This window comes from Panicum hallii, chromosome 6 (assembly GCF_002211085.1).
Source record: "Panicum hallii strain FIL2 chromosome 6, PHallii_v3.1, whole genome shotgun sequence".
Lineage (NCBI taxonomy): Eukaryota > Viridiplantae > Streptophyta > Magnoliopsida > Poales > Poaceae > Panicum > Panicum hallii.
The window spans coordinates 43,191,152-43,213,730 of NC_038047.1; the positions used below are offsets into that span (position 1 = coordinate 43,191,152).

The 22,579-nt window shown below is 39.6% G+C and overlaps 3 protein-coding genes across 5 annotated transcripts; 1 reads left to right on the forward strand and 2 right to left on the reverse strand.

Moving 5' to 3' along the window:
* Positions 1–110: 110 nt before the first annotated feature.
* LOC112897601 (65-kDa microtubule-associated protein 8) lies at positions 111–5,279 on the forward strand. Its single transcript, XM_025965949.1, has 11 exons — positions 111–439; positions 521–724; positions 811–1,056; positions 1,151–1,369; positions 1,689–1,844; positions 1,950–2,109; positions 2,213–2,364; positions 2,452–2,539; positions 2,604–2,677; positions 4,517–4,591; positions 4,804–5,279. Exons 1-11 carry the CDS (start codon positions 356–358, stop codon positions 5,119–5,121), a joined length of 1,776 nt encoding a protein of 591 aa, XP_025821734.1. The 5' UTR covers positions 111–355; the 3' UTR covers positions 5,122–5,279.
* LOC112897598 lies at positions 4,433–14,870 on the reverse strand. Of its 2 annotated transcripts, XM_025965945.1 has the most exons (22): positions 14,416–14,685; positions 13,819–13,853; positions 13,605–13,736; positions 13,385–13,490; positions 13,168–13,300; positions 12,801–13,090; positions 12,024–12,245; positions 11,779–11,906; positions 10,660–10,734; positions 10,374–10,445; positions 9,888–9,953; positions 9,688–9,799; positions 9,017–9,113; positions 7,680–7,839; positions 7,557–7,605; positions 7,388–7,470; positions 6,727–6,935; positions 6,170–6,256; positions 6,004–6,079; positions 5,861–5,917; positions 5,361–5,473; positions 4,433–4,984 (listed from the first exon to the last, which is right to left on the reverse strand). In XM_025965945.1, exons 1-21 carry the CDS (start codon positions 14,573–14,575, stop codon positions 5,399–5,401), a joined length of 2,424 nt encoding a protein of 807 aa, XP_025821730.1. In that variant the 5' UTR covers positions 14,576–14,685; the 3' UTR covers positions 4,433–4,984; positions 5,361–5,398. The 2 variants fall into 2 exon arrangements, with proteins under 2 accessions (XP_025821730.1, XP_025821729.1); XM_025965944.1 differs by having other exon boundaries at positions 13,605–13,853; positions 14,416–14,870.
* Positions 14,871–17,237: 2,367 nt separating this feature from the next.
* Positions 17,238–22,122, reverse strand: LOC112897608 (synaptotagmin-1-like). 2 transcript variants are annotated; one of them, XM_025965953.1, is made up of 12 exons: positions 21,696–22,122; positions 20,840–20,938; positions 20,702–20,735; positions 20,488–20,611; positions 19,773–19,891; positions 19,570–19,671; positions 19,422–19,496; positions 18,909–18,985; positions 18,568–18,814; positions 18,120–18,473; positions 17,896–18,027; positions 17,238–17,661 (listed from the first exon to the last, which is right to left on the reverse strand). In XM_025965953.1, the coding sequence occupies exons 2-12, from the start codon at positions 20,935–20,937 to the stop codon at positions 17,533–17,535; spliced, it is 1,491 nt and encodes a 496-aa protein (XP_025821738.1). In that variant the 5' UTR covers position 20,938; positions 21,696–22,122; the 3' UTR covers positions 17,238–17,532. The 2 variants fall into 2 exon arrangements, with proteins under 2 accessions (XP_025821738.1, XP_025821739.1); XM_025965954.1 differs by having other exon boundaries at positions 20,702–20,752; positions 21,696–22,121.
* Positions 22,123–22,579: the final 457 nt, after the last annotated feature.

Below are 22,579 nucleotides of genomic sequence, written 5' to 3' on the forward strand. Positions count from 1 at the left end.
TCATGAAAAGGAGAAACGTCTGAATAGACGAGACCACCTCAACTTTTTGAAAATTATTAGAAGGCTAATATCAAAATTTTAAGAGGCCACCGGATCAGCTAGGAGGACCCTTCTTCCCAAAGCTTCAGGCTCGTTTGCAGCTCTCATGGCGACACCAACCACACCACAAATATGCTACGTGTCTTGCAAGCAAAACCAGCATCTAAAGCCACTCACAGCAGCCACCACTGTGTTTCACAGCTTTTCTGTCATACACTTGCTAAATCTGTGCACTCCAGGGCCAGCTCTAAGCATGTACTACGCACAACTGAACTCGTCCCAGCAATACCTGCTCTGAGTTTGTCAGGTCTTTGAGATGGGATCACTCAAGATGACTGAAAAAGCTCCCGGTGCTGCGCTGCCAGAGTCTTCATGTGCCTACTTGCTTCAAGAACTGAAGGTACACATATTTCTTTCACAAAAGCATCTATATTAGTTCCATTCTAGGCGAAATGCTTACTAAACACTGCATGGTTATTAGATGATATGGGATGAAGTTGGGCAAGACCAAAGTGAGAGGGAACGAATACTGGAAGAGCTCGAGCAGGAGTGCCAAGAAGTTTACAGAAGAAAAGTTAATAGTGCGAATATGTCTAGGATTCAGCTACATCAAGCATTAGCTGAATCTGAAGCTGAATTTACCAACCTGCTCCTATCCCTTGGAGAAAGATCATTCCCAGGCCGAGTAAACATCTGCTTCTTACACGTCTCATCATTTAACCATATCAAAAAAGAAACCATTGGAGGCTAACCCATAATCCTTTTATGCAGCCTGAGAAAATGACAGGCACTCTAAAGGAGCAGCTGAATTCCATTACACCCGCCCTACAAGAAATGCAGATGAGAAAAGAAGCCAGAGTAAAGCAGTTCATGGAGGTTCAAACTGAAATACAAAGAATTGCTTCTGAAATTGCTGGACGATTGGGGACCGAAGCTGTCACTGTAAATGAAGAAGATCTGTCACTGAAGAAACTTGAGGAATTCCAAAGCGAATTGCAAATAATGAAAAGAGAAAAGGTACACACGGGTCCTTGACTTGATGAGAAACCTGCAATACAATAAATGTATTATAACAGGCCTGGATCTGATTTTGGAATTTTCTTTTCTCCAGAGTGATCGCCTCTGCAAAGTTGAAGAATACAAAGTTCTAATTCACAATTTTGCAAAAGTCATGGGAATGGATCCTTCAAAGATACTTGCTAATGTTCACCCAAGATTGCTAGATGGACCAAATGAGCAACAGACAAAGAATATCAGTGATGAAATCCTCAAAAAGCTCAACATGACTGTTCAGCAGCTTAAAGAAGAGAAGAACAATAGAAGGGAGAAGGTGATTTATCATATGTCTGGTACCAACCACTGTAGCCACACTTCACTTGGTTATGTTAATACATTCAGGCTCCCAGGGAGTGATACTTATTGAAAAGAATTAGCGTACTTAGATCAAGAATAGCAGAAAGCAAACTGGCTTAATGCATTTACCAGACACTTCATTAGTCTTCTTACAAAATATCACCTTTGAACTTATTAATAATTTTAGGAGTAACAAGTTATTGCTGTTGCTAGTTCTAAACTTCTAAAGAAAGAACAATAAAGAACCTTGGGAACTACATATATTATTGCCTACTAATGCAGGTATTATTTTGTAGCTCCAAAACCTTGTAAAAGCACTAACAAACTTATGGGATACTCTCGATACTACCATGGAGGAACGCCAACCATATGGGCAAATGAAGATACTTGCAGTGACTTCAGTAAATGGTATGTTAGGTCCTGGAAGCCTCACACTTGAGATAATTCAACAGGTAAAGCCCAGAGATGAAACTTCAAAAGAAAAAAAATCACGATGTATGTCAGTATATCTTCTTGAAGCTGATAGGTTATTAAATTTACCATATTGAATGAAATAGGTTGAATCTGAAGTCCAGCGGCTGAATCAGCTGAAGGCAAGCAAAATGAAAGAGCTATTCCTAAAAAAGAGAGCAGAGGTCGAGGAAATTTGCAAGAAATCACACATGGACATGCCATACCAAACAGAAATGGACAAAATAATGAATCTGATAATGTCAGGTGGGTCCGGCCAATTAGATGCCATAATCTTTTCAGTGCTGGGGTATACTTTCCAGTTTCCAGTGCATTGACTAATATGGCTATTTGGGGAATAAATGAACAGGAGATGTTGTACACGATGATCTATTAAAGACAATGGATGAATATATATACAAAGCAAAAGAGGAGGCCACAAGCCGGAAAGACATAATGGACAAGGTCGAGAAATGGATGACTTCATGTGATGAAGAACGATGGCTAGAAGAATACAGCAGGGTGCAATGGCTGCCTGATGACCATAGACCTGTGCCTTCTATTTAAGTTAAATTTTTATTAAGTTGATTATAATTTATTTTCCTACAGGATGAGAGAAGGTATTCAATAAGCAGAGGAGCCCACAAGCACCTGAAACGGGCAGAGCGTGCTAGAATCATAGTAAACAAAATCCCAGGTATGTATGCTACGGAGTAACACGGAAACTGAAATGCAACATATATTTACTAGAAATGGTGCAGGCTTGGTAGAACAGTTAATGGCCAAGACACAATTCTGGGAACAGGAGAGAAACAAGATCTTCTACTATGATGAGGTGCAAGCTCATATACTCCAAACAGAACTGTCTGATCTAAACTCATTCATTCAAAATTTGGACTTTAGAACAAAAGCCCTCATAGCTCTCATAGTTCATAAAGCATTTGGATTTAAGAAGATACTTATCCTAGACTGACCTAGATGGCCCAAATGTATAGTTCAGTGCGTTACTTTTACTGTACTAGTAACTTCTTTAATGGCTTTAGCCCATCTTTAAACTATCATGAGCATGATTTATATCGCTCTACAGAGTCAAACTTTCATACTTGAAAGAAACCAAAATACTGAATAAATGTGGCATTCACACATCGCACTATACAATTTTGGTATCTCAGTGGCACAGCTGCACAACATAGATGCATTTTGAATTGGCACCTTTAGAATTTATGTAAAGAGAGGCTAGGTATCTTTGGAAGTCACTGAATAAGGTGGCAGCAATAAATGTTTAATGTAATCAACTAATAGCCCTCACCTATTTAGAAACCTTGTGAATATGCTTATTTGCAACAGCAAGCTAAATAATAGAATAAGTTATGCATGCGGCATTGAATAGATGTAACCAAGCAAAAATAAAATCTCACAACCCAGCACACCACCCAAAAAAAGTCAAGAGAGTATTAATTAGTATGCAAAACACTAGTGCTTTTTCCCCAAAAGAAAAAAACCATAGGCAGCAATGTACCTGAAGAAGGGGGACTTTATGCTCGATTTTTATAGTTTGGATTATGCTACAGCATCTGTGAAGGGAACTCAGTGAAATAAAGAATAGGCCAGTTAGTCTTGAAAGCAAAAATGACTGAAGCAAGCACATGTGTAGGCAGACGGCAAGGCATGAAAGAAAATCTATCATATCCAAACATGCAAGGCTACATATGCCATGCTTGTACATAGAGAAACAAGCAAAAGGCAGTTAAGTTGGGGAAACCTATTCCTTAGCATTAAAACCTGCAACGATGTAAAAGAAAATCAGAAATTATCGGAGGATAATGCATGAGGGATATAGGTGCCCACCGCGAGTGAAGATGGATAAGACTGTGCACTCAACTATGGAAAACCAACCAATACCAGGGCAAGGCCTACACAAATATTTAGAAATAGATTCAATATAAACAAAATAGTTGTGATTCTCATAGGAAAGCGCAAAATCTCCATCAAAAAAAACTAAGGCATATTTGTATTAGAAGTAAAAATTTTGCAAATTTTGACCAAAGGTTGCATCAATAGATTCGTATTCAAATAAATTTTCCGAATGATATTGATTTTCTTGCGATGACAATATATAGTTTAAGAGAAATCAATGGCCAACATCTACATTTGAAGACTTTCTTCTTTTAAAATATGTCATGCATTGATAGATAGAGGGAATACTGCACAAAAAAGACCTTATGTTACCTTAAACCAAGAAGTTATTCCGCAAATGATCATTCTATTGGTAAATTAATATATACTCCATCCCAAATTATTGGCCATTTTAGCTTTTCTAAATATAGCATTTGCTATGCACCTAGACATAAGACTATGTCTAGATGCATAGGAAAAACTAGTATCTAGATTCTAGAAAAGCCAAAACAACCTATAATTAGGAATAGAGGGAGTGCAGTTTATATTCAGTAGATGTTATAGAAACAACCTTGCAAAAAATACTGTTGTCTGTATTTGCATGGTTAACTCTTACCTGTAAAAATGCAACAACAGCAAATTCCTTGTATTAAACTATTAAGTGAAATATTTTCATAAAAAAACCAAACAGCCATGCATGTTCAACTAGATTGATTGTCATGTAATGATAGAAAGTCAATAATTTCTTGAACAGAACTGCTAACATAAGCTTTTGCAGCTTCCGCTTCTGGCAATGCTGAAAGACTACATGTTGACACTCAAAGAAAAAGAAGAAGAGAAATACAGGCAACGGGTAAGTTCTCAAATGGTTGATGGTACGGGAATCACCTAACCTGGCTCATACAGGGATGGTTGGATAAGGAGGTTTCTCTAGGAATTTAGTTTAAATTCGAACTAGATCCTAAGGGTGTGGATTCCAACACCACCTCTTATCCAAACAGGATCTACAAATTTCAACTATTACCAGTCATGGATGATGTTGGTTTCATAAACATTTCTTTACAGGAGAATAAAAAGATACAGACTCTACTTGTAAAGAGGCATGAGAATACATTAATGTTAAGTCCCAACACAAGCTTCAGTCGTCCATCAAGCAGAGGCTTCAATAGTCCTGGCTCCACATCCATCTGGAGCAGCCAAGTTTCTGCCAAAGTTCAACTACTACCTGACTCAGAGAACTCTCCAGCTGAAAAAAATACGCATGCAACAAGAATTAGGAACAGAGCTATGCAGAACGCGTTGGGAAATAACAGAAGCTGTTCAATCTCTCATGAAGATAAAACATCAGTCTCCACAGTGAAACACGGCCTTTCACCAATTTGATTTTCCTTTTTTTGCCTTCAAATTTTCTACAGTAAGTTGTCCGTCCATTATGTGAAGTTACAACTACTGCCTAAAGCAATTAGAGAAAAATGAATATTCATAGGTTTGTAAGCACCTTATACCATATTAATATATTTATTGATGTATCATTCAGGAAAGTATGCCATTTTAGCTTTTTTGTATGCTGAACTGCTGATACTTCATGAGATCATATTGCATGGAAAGAAAAGGTGACTTACCACGTTGGTGGATCAATTCTACAATTTCTGGCAGCATATCAATCATTCCCTTGCAGAGGATGTGAGAGACGCCAATTAAGATGTGTACGCCCACTTCTATTATGGTATAAAACCTGTCCAATAATAAAGAAGAGGAGTAGCTAAACATAAAAACAAGTTGGTACTGCCCAAAGCCATAAAGGAAATAATTTAACATGCATCAGTCACAATCATTCCCTCTTCAGGGACCACATTAGTCAGTTAAGTGCATCAAGGCGAAAACTCTTACACATGCTACGATGGATAGAAATATAGCGATAGAATGTTCAAACCATGCTCAATTCATGTAAATACTACCCAAGTTATTTTACTTTTATAATTGTTCCTATTCAGTAGACCATATGAAGAATATGATTGTACTGCCTTTCTATTGATTTCTATTGTTGTAAAATGACAAAACAATCCAATAAGTATTCTTCCTATGCAACATAAGGAACTAAAAGGCCAAATAAGCAACTCACAACTTTCTGGTCACTTCCTCCTGTGGAGATGTATTCGTCATTAGGGGCTACAGCAACCTGGAATTTATTTCATGAAAAATTTAATGCATCAAAAGAGGTAAGCTAAAGGACCCGCCGAGTAGAATATTACAATATAGGCTCACCGCATTAGCACATCGAGTATGAGTGACGATATGTCTCACGCAAGGTTGACCTAGAGTAACATCCCACATTCCAACGCTACAGGCAGAGTAGACTAGTAGTTAAACATTTTTGCAACTTAAAGACAGATTGGTGAATGACAGCATGTGTATTGTGTTAATTACTCACCTGCCATCTCCACTTACAGTAACAAGTACAGGTTCACCGTGCAGCCACTGTGTAGCATTTACCCCCTGATCACCCTCGTCAACATGACTGGAACAGAGAATCTACTCAAAGTCTATACAAAGTTGGGAAACAAAACAAACAAGAAAAGCTAATGCCTAAATGATGCCTTGGAAGATAACGAACATAGAGTACTAGTTGATATTTACAGCCTTAATCTGCCAATCCATATGTTATAACTCAAGGATTCAAGTTAGGCAGGATATTTCTATCACTGTATTAACAGGGGTTACAACTCAAGTTTGAATGCACAAGTATAAAACTTTGCCTTATGTTTTCTACTTGTGAAGATTATACTTCAGTAGACTAATAAAACAGATGACAACGATCTATGTCAGATAACTAGAAACAGCACATCATGAATCCAATGGAAAACTAAATTTCAATTCATAACATAAATGGTTTCCACTAGGTTGACCATTAAAGTTCATAAAGTGACACCGACGTTTCAGGCATAGAACTAATAGATGCAATATTGATTAGTGACACATTTACATTACCCTGGCAGTTGACTTGTATATTCTGCAGTAGGCATCTGATTCCCATGGCTCAGGCAATGTAATGGCCGAAAAAACCGCATGTCTCTGCTTTGCGAAACATCCTTGCTTTGGTTAATTGGGACTAGTCTTGTATCCCAAACCAAAGTATTATTTGATGTGCTAGAAGCAGAAAAATAGGTGCCGCAATTGCTAAATGAAACAGATGTAACCTGTCGAGAAACAACATATCTATTATCAGTTCTCAGAGAACGAATATGTTAGTAACTAAAAGATAAGAGGTAATACGAAAAGTTTTGTTTTTCTCGAACGACGCATGAGGATGCGTTTCATTTCATTTAAGGAAGAAGAAAGGAGTGAGTGCAGAGGTTTGTAAAACCTCAACACTCAGTACAACACACCCACTAGCTTGTTACTTACAAAAGACAACCCGTGACCAAAACCCTACAGGACCTAAGGGGCTGGGGGGAGCGACCTATCAAGGAGCTCTTTGAGCTTGGTGGCTCCTGCCATGCACCAAAGCACACACTACCAAATCGAAAAGTTTCACTATAAGAAAGTGGATGCACCCCTCATTCTTAGATGAGAATCAACACAAGAAATCACATAACAATATCAATTCAAACTACAACCCTTAATCCCAACATCTATGGAAAAACAATACCTCACAACCAGATCCCACTGACAAATGGTTAATTGCAGAACAAGTACGGACGTCAAATAAGCCAATAGTCCCATCACCAGAACCTGCATATTGGAGGTAGCAATAACTATACAGTCTTTACTGCAGCTGCAATTGCACGGGATTCCATGCGACAGGAAGGGTAAATAACCTGTAATGATAGTGTTCCCAGCAGGGTTGGCTTTAAGGGAAGTAATATACTGTGACAGAGATATGTTAGTGCTCTGTTAACCTCTAAAAGTCTCACATAGAAACAAATGGAGAAGGTACATACAGAATCACTTGCAGAGAAAGATAAGTACGACTCAGGAGAATCAATATCCCATAATTGTACCACAGCTGAGCCACCATAATCACAGTCACTTCCACATGCCAGATGATTTTCACTATAGAACTCCATTGTATCAACTGAAGGATAGACCATATCCTGGGACCTACATTAAGACGGATTCACAGGATTTGAGGATGGTTTAAGAATATTGGGATTTTGCAGGCTTACGTGGCAATATAAAATAGATGCCAAACAGGCACTGATAAGTTTGCACCATATATCATACAAATCAACAGATTGCATAGTTGACAGAGTTTTAAACATAGACTGATAAAACAAATGGATCACAATAGGATGATGATAGGTGACACTTTCAGAATAGTAAATAATTGTAGAAGTAATCTGACCAAATCTATCTTAAGCATGATAAGCAATCAATAAATTCATTTCTATTAGTTTTTACTAGCTTCATCACTTCAACAAGAGGAAAAAATATCACAAAGATGGCATTTCCATTTCCATTTATCCTCTCTAGAAGCCCAGGCCACATAAAGCATTCATCTTGAGTCCTTACTTTAGAAGATTTTCACTTTCTAATTATCTCTGTCTCAAAGGGGAAAGGTTGCAAAACGGACCCTTAAAGTTTCCACTTTCTACATAACCATATCAAGTTATCAACATAACAAGTGAATGAGCAATTTTTTCAGTATTTCTTAGAAAATCGTAACAAAGCAGATTGTAAATAAGCAATGAGTGAATCACCAAAGGGCCGATTGCCAACAATAGACCTATCAGCTTGATAGTGCTGTCAATAACAGCTCTGGAACTTTGCTCGTATTATTAATTTTAACTCCGATCACAAATATAATAAGTCCATCTAGGTTTGTCCTAAGATAAACTTTTTTAGCTTTGAAAAACTCATATATTCATTAGGAGATACACCTCTATAACATATATTTTTTCTAAATAAGATAATATAATTTTATAGATATTTGCAGTCAAAGTGACACATTGGAGACCGTGTCAATGTAGTAAGGACTTATATTTGCGACCGGAGGAAGTACACAATTATATGAAGATGCACATAGCACGCCAAAAATATTAGACATGTAAGGTCTAGATTGCAAGATGCAGTCCATTTTATGATAAAATATATTGCTTAATATTTTTTAATGTACAATGTTAAATCTACTGATAGTACTTTTCGTAAGAAAAAAAATAAACACCGTTGTAACCAATAGGATTTCAGTTAAAAAATGAGAAGGGGAGGTCCAATATTTCACTATAATGCATTAGCTTAAAACAAAAGCAGGACGGAAAAGGAAATATTTATGTGTTACCTCAAGTTCGAATTTAGATCAGAAGCAAGTTCACCTCTTAACGCATTCCATAGTAGAAGCTTCCCATCACCTTTTGCCCCACTAGTGACAACAAGACCTGTAAATGAACACTATGTTGAGATCAAAATAATAAAGAAAAATAAAGTAAAAAAATAGAGGTAATATATTATTGATTTAAGAGAAGCTGAGGATTACACAAACGAGCAAACCAGTAGAGTCAACACAGTTACAGTATACAGACTACAATAAATGGATGAATAAACAAATTATTCACTAGCCATTCATTGTACTGATGTTTCAAAACACAGAAAGTGAACCCCATTATCAGCAATTAGTATATCCTAAACTTCTATAGAGGTTCTGCACATCATCCAACAAAATCACTATTCTAATGAGGGATAAGCACAAAATATTGAATGGAACCAGATAGAGTACATACGGAATCACTTATTCAGCACAGAAACAGAAACAATCATGAGGTTGTTGTCTATTCTTTCCACTGGAAAATCTGCCTTATTCAGCATCAATTGTATAAGAAAACTACTAGCATAACAAGAAAAAAGGAAAAATCTTGCAGCTCAAAAAAGGTTAAAAAAAAGGCATCTAGAAATGCAACAGATGTAGGAATTTGTTGGGCATAAAGAGATAAGGTCAATGAAGAGCACACGTACAGGATTGCCATTTATTCACTGCCATAGCATTAATTTTTTGAGTATGCCCCACTGAATTTCGGTCATCACCACCCAGCGTATAGAGGCAAGACCCTGTAATGCAGTCCCATACCTATTCTCCAGTTACAGGAACGGAAGCAACAAACAGTGTTATTTCTCACAATAATTGCAGTAATCGGCATGGAACAAGATCTAAGTACCTTCAATAAATTAGAAGCACAAGATACGATACTTGCTCCTTTGACTGCAAATGCGACAGACTGGACCTGAGAACAAGAAGAACCAAGTAACAATACCGATCAGCATTGTAAAAGTAAGCGTAAGCATGCCAAATAATAGAAAACAAAGAACAATATCAAAAAATCACAGAATTCTAATATAATGTGAAATCCAGATTGGTTAGTACTTGTGCAACAAAGACTCTTAGCTAGCAGTAACACAATTCAAAATATTACCAAATATGCTTATGGAAGCAGTCAGTTTCTCATTGTATAGGGCACTCTTAGAATGTAGAACCAATGTGACAAAGAATCGAGCGTGAAGCATGAAACATAAATATTGCGATAGAAAGGCTCAAGCATGTCACATCACACATGATTACTGCCACATGATCGCGAGCATTCTATCCAGCTAGGAAGGAAAGGGACAAAGGGGGTAGATGCAATAAGAAAACTTATTTGGCATACCTTGGTATTGTGGCCTCTAAGCTGAATTGCCCTTCCAGAAAGAAGATTGAAAAGCAATAACTCGTTGGGTGCCTGAATTAATGAAGTATTATGCAATATTAAAATAAGCCAAAAGAAAAAAAATGTACCCAGTACTCAAAGCACCCAGCAAGGTATAATATATCAATAAATTAAAATAAGTAGATCAAAGCTCCCACCAAAGATAAGCAACTTTAAGACATTGCAATGATGATTTTTACAGTAGCAGGAAAAGACAAGGTATTATTGAATAGAAAACAGCACTAACCTCATTAGAGCTAGAAACAAGCTGAGGCAACCCTTCTGGATGAAATTTTACATCAAGAACTTTGCGGACACCTTGCTGGGGCAACACAACAGTAAAGCCATCAGATAGGAATGGTTAGATATACAACAACAAAAAAGAAGACAACAAAACCTTTTTGTCCCAAGCAAATTGTGTATACACTGAGCCACCAAAAAGAAGGTCGGGAATTTATATAAAAATATAAAGGCATCAATATTAGTAACATTTCTGGGAGCATTCAAGTTTTGTCCTATAAGACCTCTGCCAACAATTTGCCCATCCAGTCATCCCTCTTGCTGATGACATGCTCCAAGTTCAGAAGAATTTTTGGATAAAAAGTCATAGAGAATAGTTATGGTTGCCTGTTGGACCATCTGAGGTTACTGCAGTTCCAACATTTTTGAATCTGAAGTTCTTTCTTTAGCTACATGGAAAGGTATATTCAGAGAGGATTTGGCTCTAATCTTGCATAGAGAGAAACGTACCCTAAGGGTGTACTTAGAAAAGGGGTTGTTAATTTTTAACAATGGAACTGGATAGGGTTTTCTTTTGGCTTTCTGCTGATGTAACAAATTGTAGATAATCCCTCTGTTTCACTATGTTTTGTCCACAGCATACCATGCGCACTAACCAAGTATGATTCCAAGAAAAAAGTCATAGTGATTGATCATTCATACCCCAGTTAATAACATCGAACAACCATTTCTCTTGTTTCAAAGCATTTTTTTTTGGGGGGGGGGGGGGGCAGGGGTATTTGTTCTTTTGGAAAAAAGAAAAATCAGTAGATGCCTCCCTGCTGTTCCATTAAAAACAAAGGTCCTCTTCCTATGTGAGACTTATGGCCATACTACATCATTGTATGTAGACACTAAATAGTAAGCTAGATTATATCCTTCTCACCTTTCTTGATTGAAGCTACGCAAAGAATCAAATATATATTTTTTAGTGACAAGCAGAAACAATTATGCATTTAATAAAAAAAATATATACCAGAAGAGTGCTTAGCATTGCATAAAGAGAAGATAGTCAAAGCAAACCATCGGATGACAAAATTTTGAACTTGCACAAGATTCCAATGCCAAATGCGTGAGAGATCCATACCCTATCGTGAGGCTGAGCAGAAGGAGCACTTGACGTATAAGCACACGAAGTTGGACACCAAGACAGGCAACTTTTTCTCACAAGAGGTACTGCAGGCCCTTCAAACTGGACTGCAGGTGAATTCCATCCTAATTGAAAATCAAAGAATAACTAATTATAATTTCAGAAGAAAATGAAAAATGGAGACAGAACTGTTTGAGAGGGAAAAAAGCAACACAGCACTAATCATTAGAGAACAAACATGCCTTCAAGAAATGGAGTCCATCTTTCAGAATTTCGTCCAGCATAACCTCCATAAGAAGCAGCTTGAGACCAACTGGCACCAGTTTCACGTCCCTCAAGAAAGAACGATATATTTTTCTTAATATCTCTACGTGGGAACAGTGGATTAGCATGTCCTTTCCAAATATTGAAATTTCTTGTAGCATCACTACTTGAATAAGAATTTTGTTCATTCCGTGCAGTTCCTGCATGGTGTCACCACAATTGGTCAGTTGGTACAGATCTGTTGAAACATATTGGCAATTCTACAATAGCTTAAAAGTTAATATTTCATTAAAAATCAGGTAATTATAGATTAACATTATTATTTAAGATAAAAAGTTGTAACACACTTGCACACCAGCATTCCTGGGTGATCTCAGCATGCTAAGGACATTGTAGCCTAATCTTCAGATTAAATTTAAAATATCCAAAGTTGACAGGAATCATAACTATGTTACAAAATCGATGTCATTTTGTAATGTGAGCAGTCAAACTTGCAAAAAGTTGAGACTAGCATAAACAAAGATTTTACTTTATGGGATCAATGATGTTAGTAGATTTGTCAATAAAAGTACTTCCAAAAAATAGTAGAAAGCTGAAAAGGTACTGCTAAAAGGCTTGCGTATAAAAAACAACTATTTTGGAACAGAAATAGCATACATGAGGCAAACCAAAAAGGATGTATCTAAGATCAACTAGTACCGGTTATACCAACAGATGATTAATCCTACATCACTACATCAGGGAAAATGACAAACCTGTCGATGCTTCACTGTAACACCATGCAGGTGTAACAATAATAGGGTTTCTTTTCCTCTTTTGCCCAAGTTCACTTTCTGTAGCTCCAGCTGGGATTGACTTTTCACTGACAAAAACCCTCGTTGCCTCTGAAGGGGCTGATGTACTTGCACTAGTGTTACCTTCTCGTATATTCATATTAGTCACTGGATTTTGAAGTTCCACATACGACGAATCTGCTTCTTTAGTGGCAACGGTGCGACATTGATTTAACAGCACAGCAGTCAATTGGTTCTGCAAATCTGTCAAACTGAAATACATCAAAGAATATGTGAGCAAGAACTATTTACAAATTAACAGACAAATAATTCAGAGTTAGCTGCCTACAGTTCATATTTGAGCAAAGCTTCTTTCTTTTTGGATAATGATGTCTTCTTGTCCCTAAGAGTTGCATTTCCACCTTGAAATCTGCCTGCTGCACCACTCTGTTGTCTGCCTGCACTGCCACTGGAAAACCTACCTGCAATTTGCCAGAATGCTAACCTCTTATGGAGACACTTAAAGTATCACTTCAAGAAAATATGCAAAAATATCAAAAGTAAACCTGTTACTGGAGGTATAGTTTTCGGCAATGGCGCTATGCTTTCTTCTGGAGCCACTGGAGCAGCACTCGGTTGAACTGTGGCTCTAGCCGCAGAAAGCTGTAGAGTCTGCAAATCAAGAATCAGCTTTTGTACTCCTTTGCCAGTTTAGCACTTATAAAGAATAGGGAGAAAAGCATTTCTTCCAGCAACTGATCAAAAGGTTAAGAAATCCAAATGTACCTTTGGCAACTTCCCCTTCTTTTTTAGCATCTTCAAGTGCATCCTCTGGGTATAGTGAATCAAATGATATTTTGAATGCTTCTCAACCAGCCTGTCCATTATCTTAGGGTTCGATGTAAGCCAGTCTGATATCTGCTGTGTGGCAACTAGTGAGTCCATATCAAGAGATTCCAACCACTGGTACACAGGCTTCCATAGATCAGTTCGCTGGAACCTGTAGGGGAATGCGCTCTGGTCCGCATCTAAAACCTGACGAGGGCAAAACAAAAGTGAACTGTGACTCAGTTTTGTTGAACAATTATGGGGAACTAGAAGACAAGTATGTATCTAACAGATATGGAGAAGGAGAGCTCCATCAGAGATATAACGCAGAAGCAGCAGACTACATGAAGTACAGAGAGTTGATAACACATTTCAGTTAAGGGACCAATGTGCTCAAAGAGCTCCGAACTGAACTAATTGCCACTGTTAGTTCAAGTGTTGAACCATGCATAGAAACTCTGCATAATCAGGAAACCAAACTAACCATATTAACACGGAATAACTCCAAATTCCGAGGGCTGGAACCTGCTAACCTTTCTATTACAAACCCATATTTATTAACTAAACAAGCTCAACCTCTACGACAGAGCAAAAGAGTAAACCAAAATCAGTGGTATTTGGACTGATTCAGAAATAAACCCAGATCAGATTCGACGCCCCCCAAAAAAAGACACAGATGAAGCGTGCAAGCCGATCAATCCCATCAGCTGGACAACAGGGGAGTCACGTAATAGTTCGCAAACAGGTGGGGTGGCTGGGGTTGGGTTACCTGGTCGCCGCGGAGGGCGAGGAGGCGCTGGTGTAGCTGGGAGCGGGGGAGAGAGGGGAGCTCTGGACGGTGGGCATCGATGTAGGCGTCGACCTCGGGCTCGGTAGGCGGCCGGCCGTCGGGGAAGGACTCGAGCCAGGCGCGCGCGGCGACCTCCCATGGGTGCGGCGGCCGCGTCGAGGAGGAGGAAGGCGGCGCGGCGGGGGTTTGGGGTTGGGGAGGGGTCGGGTTCGGGGGCGTGGCCGGGGCGGCTGACGCGGGGGCAGGGGTTTGGGGGTGGAACGGCGCGGGGACGGGGAGGGGCAGCGGCGCGTCCGGCGGGAGCGCGCGGAGCGGGAGGATGGCCTGCGGCTCCGGCATTCGAGGCGGCGCCGGCGGCCGGAGACCGAGACGAGGTCAGGGAGACGCGACGGTTCCTGTGGTGGGTTTTGGGGGGTTTGCTTGTGGTGTGCTCGATGGCACGGTGAAATAGTAGGAAACTAGGAAATGACAGCGTTTGGGAGCGTTTCGCAACCTGATCCTTCAGCTCCACGGTTTTTTTTTTGACGTTTTCAGCTCCACTTTGATTGTGTACTGGAGGCCATTCGCGCATTCTATCTATCAAATCGTTTGGCAACCTGACTGGATTTTTTATTACTGATGGCAGAGAAGAGAAGAAGTGTCGTAGTAGCACCTTTTGTACAAGATTTATTCCGCATTACAAATTTATTACCAAATATACTCGTACGTTACTAAGAAAAAAATTACATATTATATAGTGATATCCTTGTGTGCAGATCCGCCTCGACGATACCATCGGGACACCGTCCATACTTATCTGCACTAGGCGGGGCTCAACTCCATCCTCTCCACTTGCGCGCTTTCTTTAAACATCGATGTATTGCGCTTATAAATTTATTACCAAATATACTCGTACGTTACTAAGAAAAAAATTACATATTATATAGTGATATCCTTGTGTGCAAATTCGTCTCGACGATACCATCGGGACACCGTCCATACTTATCTGTACTAGGCAGAGCTCAACTCCATCCGCTCCACTTGCGCGCATTCTTTAAACATCGATGTATTGCGCTTATTAAGTTGTCCTTTCTCATCCCCCGGCGTCATTCGCGGAACGAGTTTCTGCATCCTCACATTGTTAGGGATTGTACATCGACTCTTAGCGTTATGATTAATTCTTCCTTTTATTTGTCTGGTTTCTTCTTTTGGCCTCCTATTTATTTTTTTCCTTCACACGTAGCATGCTGTACCTATAAACATGAAGCATATGGACTCTTTTGTTCAATTTCTCCAGCCGACGAACCCAAATTTCTCCTCATATACGATCTAAATTTCTCCTCATATACGATCTGATTTTCTATTTTAGTTTATTTTTTATCCTATATGGACCACCATTGCCATGGTCCGTGAAGTCTAATATGACGAACAAAAATCAACAACGGACCAAGTAAGCAGTCCGCTTTTTAGAAATAGGTATAAATATAATACTAAAGTGAGAGGCATATTTATAAAGTATATAGAAGTCATTGATTACTAATACTTTAAAAGATATCAAAATTGGTCATAATTTAAAGACACGGTCAAGGTAGGTTGAGAAATTAGCCTAGTAAAGATATAACGAAATAAGCGAACCGAGCATTTTAGCTAAGTTGGTAAGAGTTTTTGGTGGAACCTGCTCACTTGAATTCGAGTTATTGACTCGATACAGGTGCTCATATTTTCTAGATTTATTTTAAAATTTAACCGGCGTTGTTTGCTTAGCCCCAGTCATACCATTGAAAATTCTTATCAAGTGTATGATTCTCATTCATAAAGTTACTGGACACATGGTAGCTGCTACTATCATCTTTTGTTTGATCATTGGATAGCTTGACATCTTGAGAAGAATTCTCCATTTAATCTTCCATACATTAAATGTGTGCTCAACAACATTACAAAGACTTGAATGCAAATGATTAAAAAGCTCTTTCACCACTAGACTTGTGACCTCTCGTCCAATCTGGAACATATGGTGCTTCTCATCCTTGTACAGTGCCAAATTATATAGCTTATGCCTTATTTGCATATCCAAAGTCATCAATATAACATTTTCCTAACATTTGCAAATTTTAAAAGTGAGGACATAATTTGGATGGGACATAAGAATAAAATAGTGGAACAAGATTTACCTAGGGGAGGATGTGGAAATATCTCTTTATCCACTATAATAGCAGGATAGAGCATAATAGTGTTCTGCATGAAGCCTGGCTGACCGATAGATACAAATGTAAAACACATATCAAAATCTATCTCTGATATACCACTATATCTAAGAAAACTCTCTGGAGGTGATCTTGCACTGATATGGCTCCATACAATATGGCTGCAATCTTTAAAGTGTGGCCACATTTTCTAATACTATTGTGCACGTTATGAAAGTTTGGATCCCTAGGCTGAATTTAGTCTAAAATATAAAAACTTTATGCTAACTGTCTCTCCAATCCGATCTATTGTTAGCACTTGCTCAGCAAACAACTCACAATGCATCCCTAGGTTTTGATCACTCTGATCCACACTATCGGCCATTGTGATGTCCAAAAAACCCACCATGCATTCCAGGATATACAACAAACAAGTATAAAAATGTCGGTTTTGGGAGCTGGGGATCATTTTTTTTTCGGATTCACCAGGTAAGTATAAAATGGTGAATCACTTCCTTGATTCATGTTCCACAAAACCTTACAGCTTCATGGATTCTCATCCAGAATCAGAATCTAAACTGTGTCACACATTAAATGCTTGTAAAAAAATCCAACCAAACAGATATTTGGAGACTGTTATTTCAAAGAAAAATTCAACATGCTTGCCAGATGTTTACGTTCTCAATAGGCCAGAAAGCCGGGTGTATTTGCATGCTTAGTCACAATAAGTTCCAGGTTCCATTTTCAGGGTCAATAACATGCTAAATGGAACTTGTAAAATTGAGCAATTAAGGGGGAAAAATCAACGACAGATGTCTAGAAACGAAGTAAATATCTACATGAGCTCAGTTACATATATCCGCTAAGTGAGTATAGGAACATCCATATGTCTCATTCCTGTACTACATTCAGGCACTCTGTCTCTTCCCTGTCTTTAGGAAGTTCTCCACTGCAGCTCAATTTGGATTTGACCATTTTTTGAGTCTATGAGATGGTACTTTTCATTAATCCGCTTATTGCTGATCACGTCTGCAACGCTGATATCAATGAAGCCCAAAGTTTCCTGGATCAAGAAAATATGGGTATCAGGATGAGACATTTGATATTTGTCTTTTCAAATAATCCACCGCTACAAATTCAACATACTACTGGACAGATGATATTCCAGAAAAAAGCTAATGCAACTAGTGATCTTACAGCTAACGGTGACCAACTACAATCATAATCCCAGGAACAGCACAACCAACAGGATGCAATAGATTGGTAAATTCAATAGAGGGAAAGAATTCCATTCTACCTTGCCATATATCAGCCCTTTCTTCGGGGCTTTACTTAGGACTTCAACATGTATTTTATCATTTACAGGAGGCTCCTCACACAAAAACTCGAATTCATCCTCCCACCGTGGATCCTTATTCTTCTTGATGACCTAGTACAGGGGCGAAGAGTAAATAAAGAGATCAGTCAATCATAGCCATTCCTTGAAGTTTTCTCAATAAAGGTAATTTTTATGCATAGTACCTTTGTTTTCTTCTCCTCGCCTTTGAAAATTATTTTTGCATACGGGTTTGTATGGTGCTTCCCCTCAAGATCTTGAGCTTCATGAACAATAACATAAAGCAACCCACCACCAGCTGGAGTACCATCTGGAGCTTTCTCTATCGCATCGGTACCCTCTATGCCTTCTTTCTCCATATCTTCTTCTTTGAAAGGCTTGTATGTAAGCTCTAGAGTAAGCTGACCACGAGACTTCTCATTTTGTACATCATTTTGATCCAAGGTCTTAAGCAAGTCGAGGGTAGTAACTCTAATCTCATCTGCTGGGAGGTCTTTCAATAGGACCCTGTTCATGCCCATCTTTTCATGTTTTCCAACCTATATATATCAATAAAAAATTAACTGCATATTCTTGGGTAACATGTCAACAGAAAAGCTACAACATATTTAAAAAGAAAGCATCCATCCATACCTGTTCCCAGTCAAAGACATTAACTTCAAGAGCCTGAGTTTCTGGATCTGTCACAACAAATTTGAAATCTTCGTTCCACTCCGGAGTAAGGTTGCTGCGTTTTACAGTTGTTTTTTTGGATGGAAGCTTGTCATCTGACATCTTGAGTTTCACATATGGGTCTGATTTACCTAGCAGATCCTTCTTTCGCAGATTTTGGGCTCTTACAACGTTCACAAGTAGAATTCCAACAGGCTTTCTTGATGCTCTGGAATGTGAAAACCATTAGTGATAATCATCTGCCATCAGGTCAATGTTTTGATGTATACAAAACGAAAATAGAAAGGTGCTACAGAATTTACTTTGAGGGGTCCATAATAGGTACTTCCAATGTCTTCGGCCACAAATATATGCTTGCTACTTGCTTCTTGATGGTCTCCTGTAAATGCAGGAAGGATAACATAAACAAAATTAGCTAACTACTACACTGAAAAGGTGAATTAGATACCAGAAGGTACATCCACTGTAAAGGGCAAGCTACACTGCAGAAGGATGGCTGGAGTCTAAATCCAGGTGATCAAGTATCAAAATATAGCAAGAATACTTTCGGTGCATGGACGCATAAGCATTTGAACAAATACAGGCAAATAAAAGCAACAAGCCAAATAATTGTGCTAAAAGTAGATGTGAATATTAAAATGGATGTATTTAGCCATTCATGATTTCTTTTCAAAAAAGAAACTATTCTGACAGGGCAACTTAAGCCATTGCCAAGTTTAGAAAAATTAATGGAAGTTCAGCATTTAGTTCACAATAAAGTGTAGCAAATGAGCGAACTTTCACATGAGAATGTTTGGAATAGAAGTCCAGAATACCTGAACAAATCTGTAAAGACCAGGAATAGCCATTACATCTGCTCCAAGAAGTTTTAGCCCAAAGTCAACATGTGGCTGCAAAACCAATTGCCATTAGCAAAGAGTGGTGCAGCAAGATAATTCAGACATGAGTAATCATTTATCATACCTTCTCCATGAGAGAGACAAGGATTTTTGCAAAGCAAGGAAATGTAGGCACCAATGGCTTCAGAGTAATACGAGGCAAGGCAAAGACTTGTAGATCCACAATCTAAAATATCTCAGGAAAATATAGATTTAGTTTGCTAGACACAACATATCATTAAGTGAATATTGAATCAATAATCCAGCTTGTGACAGAACAATTTATACCTGGATAGTAGCTTTCAAACCATAAGCTTTTACAACAACAGTGATATTTGGATTTGCAGCCCATTTAAGAGATGGTTCCATTATCAGCTCATGCTCTTCTGTGACATAGACTTTCATCCCTGGGGAGAAGGCACAATTGTTCAAAGATGCATTTTGCAACACCAGTTGTAAAAGAATTAGCATCACATATACTAAAAAATAATGTAAGCCAGTGTGCAAACAGGGTTCGCTAACATGATTATATGCTATACATGGGAAGTTGATGTATAAACACCACCAGGTGTACATAGCCAACCAGAAGACATGCCGACAGTTATGTATACTAGTGAATGAAATGCCCAATTCTAAACTCAATATATAACAGATTATTTGGAACACAGATGTAACAATGTCTCCATATGACCACATCCCATATCATCAGTGATACAAAGTTTTGAGCCACGACAATTTTACCGATAATTGAGAATTGGCTAGTCATGAACCTATGAATGGTAACTCAAGATACAGAGAACAAAAGCAGCACAAAGGTAAACATAAATTTAAGTCACAACTTTTATCTTAAGAACAACAACAACAACAACTACTTTTATCTTAAGAATGAAAACATAAAATTAAAACAAAAAGGTCTAGTTGAAAGTAAGGCTCAAACTTTAAAGACATGTGAAATACATATGCATGCATGTAAGGAAAACATAAAAAATGCAATACTACTGACCTTGAAAAGTGGGCGGTAAGCTACCAAGACTAAGTGTTTCAAACTCAACAGAGTCTATCTTATATTTTGCAGTATTCTCAGCAATAATTGGCTTTGCGATATCTTCTGCAGTTCTGCAGATAGCCTACAGGACAGAAAAACACAAAGCACAGAAAATTCAATCTCCATCCAAGATAATGATTTCATGCTAAGAGCAAATGAGTAGATAGAGTACCTTGTTAAGAAAGGGCCACATCAACTCCAAAAACCTATTCAGCCAATCAATCTAGAGACGAGGAAGAAAATGAGGACTAAAAGTACAACTAGGATTAATAAAGTTTCTTGATGACTCATTATTGAAGGAGGAGCGTACTCTATCATAGTCAGGATTCTTGACCCATAAAGGAATTTCGGGAAGGACGCCCTCCAAAGATTTCGAATCGTATTCCACAAGTGGGCGAACTTTGACATCCTGACAGGTTAGTAGGGTGAACGAAAGTTATAACCATGACCCCACACTAGTGAGTTCGACCTCAAACATAGAGATTCATTACAAGCAGAATAGAATGCTGCAAATTTGATAAAACTACTAAATATTGTGCAAAGGAGTAAAGGACTATATGAACTTGAGAGCAGATGATTTTGCGAACACCGGATCATATGATTTCTACAGGTCTGAATCTCCTTCATGAAATGGCCCTTTGCTGGGGACATGCAACATGTGTCATCACCAAGCACTGCATTAATTTGGGAAGAAAACACCACGGTCCCAACTCCCCAAGGTTGCTATTTCAGTGCATAAGGCATTCGAGGCACATTGGACGTGCAAATGTAGAGTTTGATGGCATTCATCACAACTAAACATAATCAACAACCAATAAACTCATGGCTTATGCCAACCATGCTGGTCAGAAGGAACTAAATACTAACGGGATATGCAGAAAAAGTTTTTTTCGAAACTAATATGCAGAAAAAGTAAAGGAGTTCAACAGTGACCACATGCCTGTTTGTTTTGTCTAAGCTGCAAGATCTCAAATTATCCCCCAGATCATTTAGTTAAACTATTTTGGAAGCATAATGGTAATACAGCTATCAACAGTCCGTCTATTCATTATAGAGTAAATTCATTGTATGGCCTAAAAGAAATGACAGTCCCTTATTTGACCCTGAAAAGTTCAAACTCCCATCTTTGACCCTATTTTTATCTTCTATCGCTTCCTTGGCCCTACCGTGAGCTTTGTTAGCCAGTTCCGTTAAGACCGTGAAGGCCGGCGCCTGCAGCCGTGAAGGCCGTCGTTCCCGCCGCGACCGCCCCAGAGCCTGCCGCCCGCGCGCGCTGCACTCCCTGAGCTCCAGCGGCCCGGACGCTGCCACCGCCTCCACGGCCGCTGACGCCGCGCCGGCCTCCACCGCGGTCTCCCGGTTCCCCTCCAGCAGCACCACCAGCGCCCGCCGCCTCCATCTCCCGCTCCACCGCCCGCAGCGTCGCCACCACCTCCCCCGCCGCCGCGAATTTCTCCTCCGCGCCCAGCAGCGCGTCCCCGCCGCCCGCCCCGCTCGCGCATGAGCCCGCCGCCGCGGCCGCCCCGCTCGCGCAAGAGGAAGGCGGCGCAGCAAGGGCGGCCGGCCGCCCAGCAGGCGCGCCGAGACCAGCGCGAGGCGGCGGCGGCCGGCCGGCCGCGCGCAGGGGCCGGCGTAGCGCGGGATGGCGGCGGGCGGCAGTCACCCGGAGGCCGTGCCGCGCGGGACGGCGGCGGCCGGCCGGCCGTGCAGCAGAGCGGGGCAGCGTGCTGCGCACAGCGCGGGGCGGCGGCGGATGGCAGGCGTGCGGAGGAAGAGCGAGCGGTGGAGGCTGGGTGAGAAGGAACTTCGCAGCCTTCACGGCTGCAGGCGCCGGCCTTCACGGCCTGAACTGGCTAACAGAGCTCACACTAGCGCCAAGCAAGGGATAGAAGATAAAAATGGGGTTAAAAAAGGGAGTTTGAACTTTTCAGGACCAAATAAGAGACTGCAATTTCTTTTAGGTCATACAAAGAATTTACTCTTCATTATACAGTAGCCAAGAAAAATTATACAAATGAATGAAGAACAAAAGAAAAGTCCCCACCTTGAC